This window comes from Phaethon lepturus, unplaced genomic scaffold (assembly GCF_000687285.1).
Source record: "Phaethon lepturus isolate BGI_N335 unplaced genomic scaffold, ASM68728v1 scaffold23474, whole genome shotgun sequence".
NCBI lineage: Eukaryota > Metazoa > Chordata > Aves > Phaethontiformes > Phaethontidae > Phaethon > Phaethon lepturus.
This window is the reverse complement of record NW_010537312.1, coordinates 1-251: the sequence shown is the minus strand read 5'-3', so window position 1 is coordinate 251 and position 251 is coordinate 1. Positions and strand designations below refer to the sequence as shown.

The 251-nt window shown below is 60.2% G+C and overlaps 1 protein-coding gene across 1 annotated transcript in view; it reads right to left on the bottom strand.

Moving 5' to 3' along the window:
* The window catches only part of FBXO46 (F-box protein 46), a gene marked incomplete at its 5' end in the record, with an annotated part of 1880 nt that extends 1634 nt beyond the window's left edge, over positions 1-246 (bottom strand). Inside the window, 1 exon segment of the mRNA XM_010286461.1 lies at positions 42-246. Within this exon segment, the coding sequence (XP_010284763.1) occupies positions 42-246 (205 nt within the window).
* Positions 247-251: the final 5 nt, after the last annotated feature.

Here is a 251-nt window from a genome sequence, read left to right as displayed (position 1 = left end):
CGGCCCCCTGCCACTGGTAGCCCATGCTGGGCTCAGCTTGCTCTTAGTGGGGTCGTGGCAGCGCCGGCGCCGCTTGGCTTTAGAGCTATCACTACCCCAGTTGCCTTTTACCTTCATGGTGCTGGCACGGCCTCCACTGCCGCTGCCACCAATGCCACCACCACACTGGTGTGCCACAAAGAAAGCTACCTTTTCCTTGGTGTTGCCCGGTTTGATGACATACCACGTGTCCAGCAGCACCCGACCTTCCT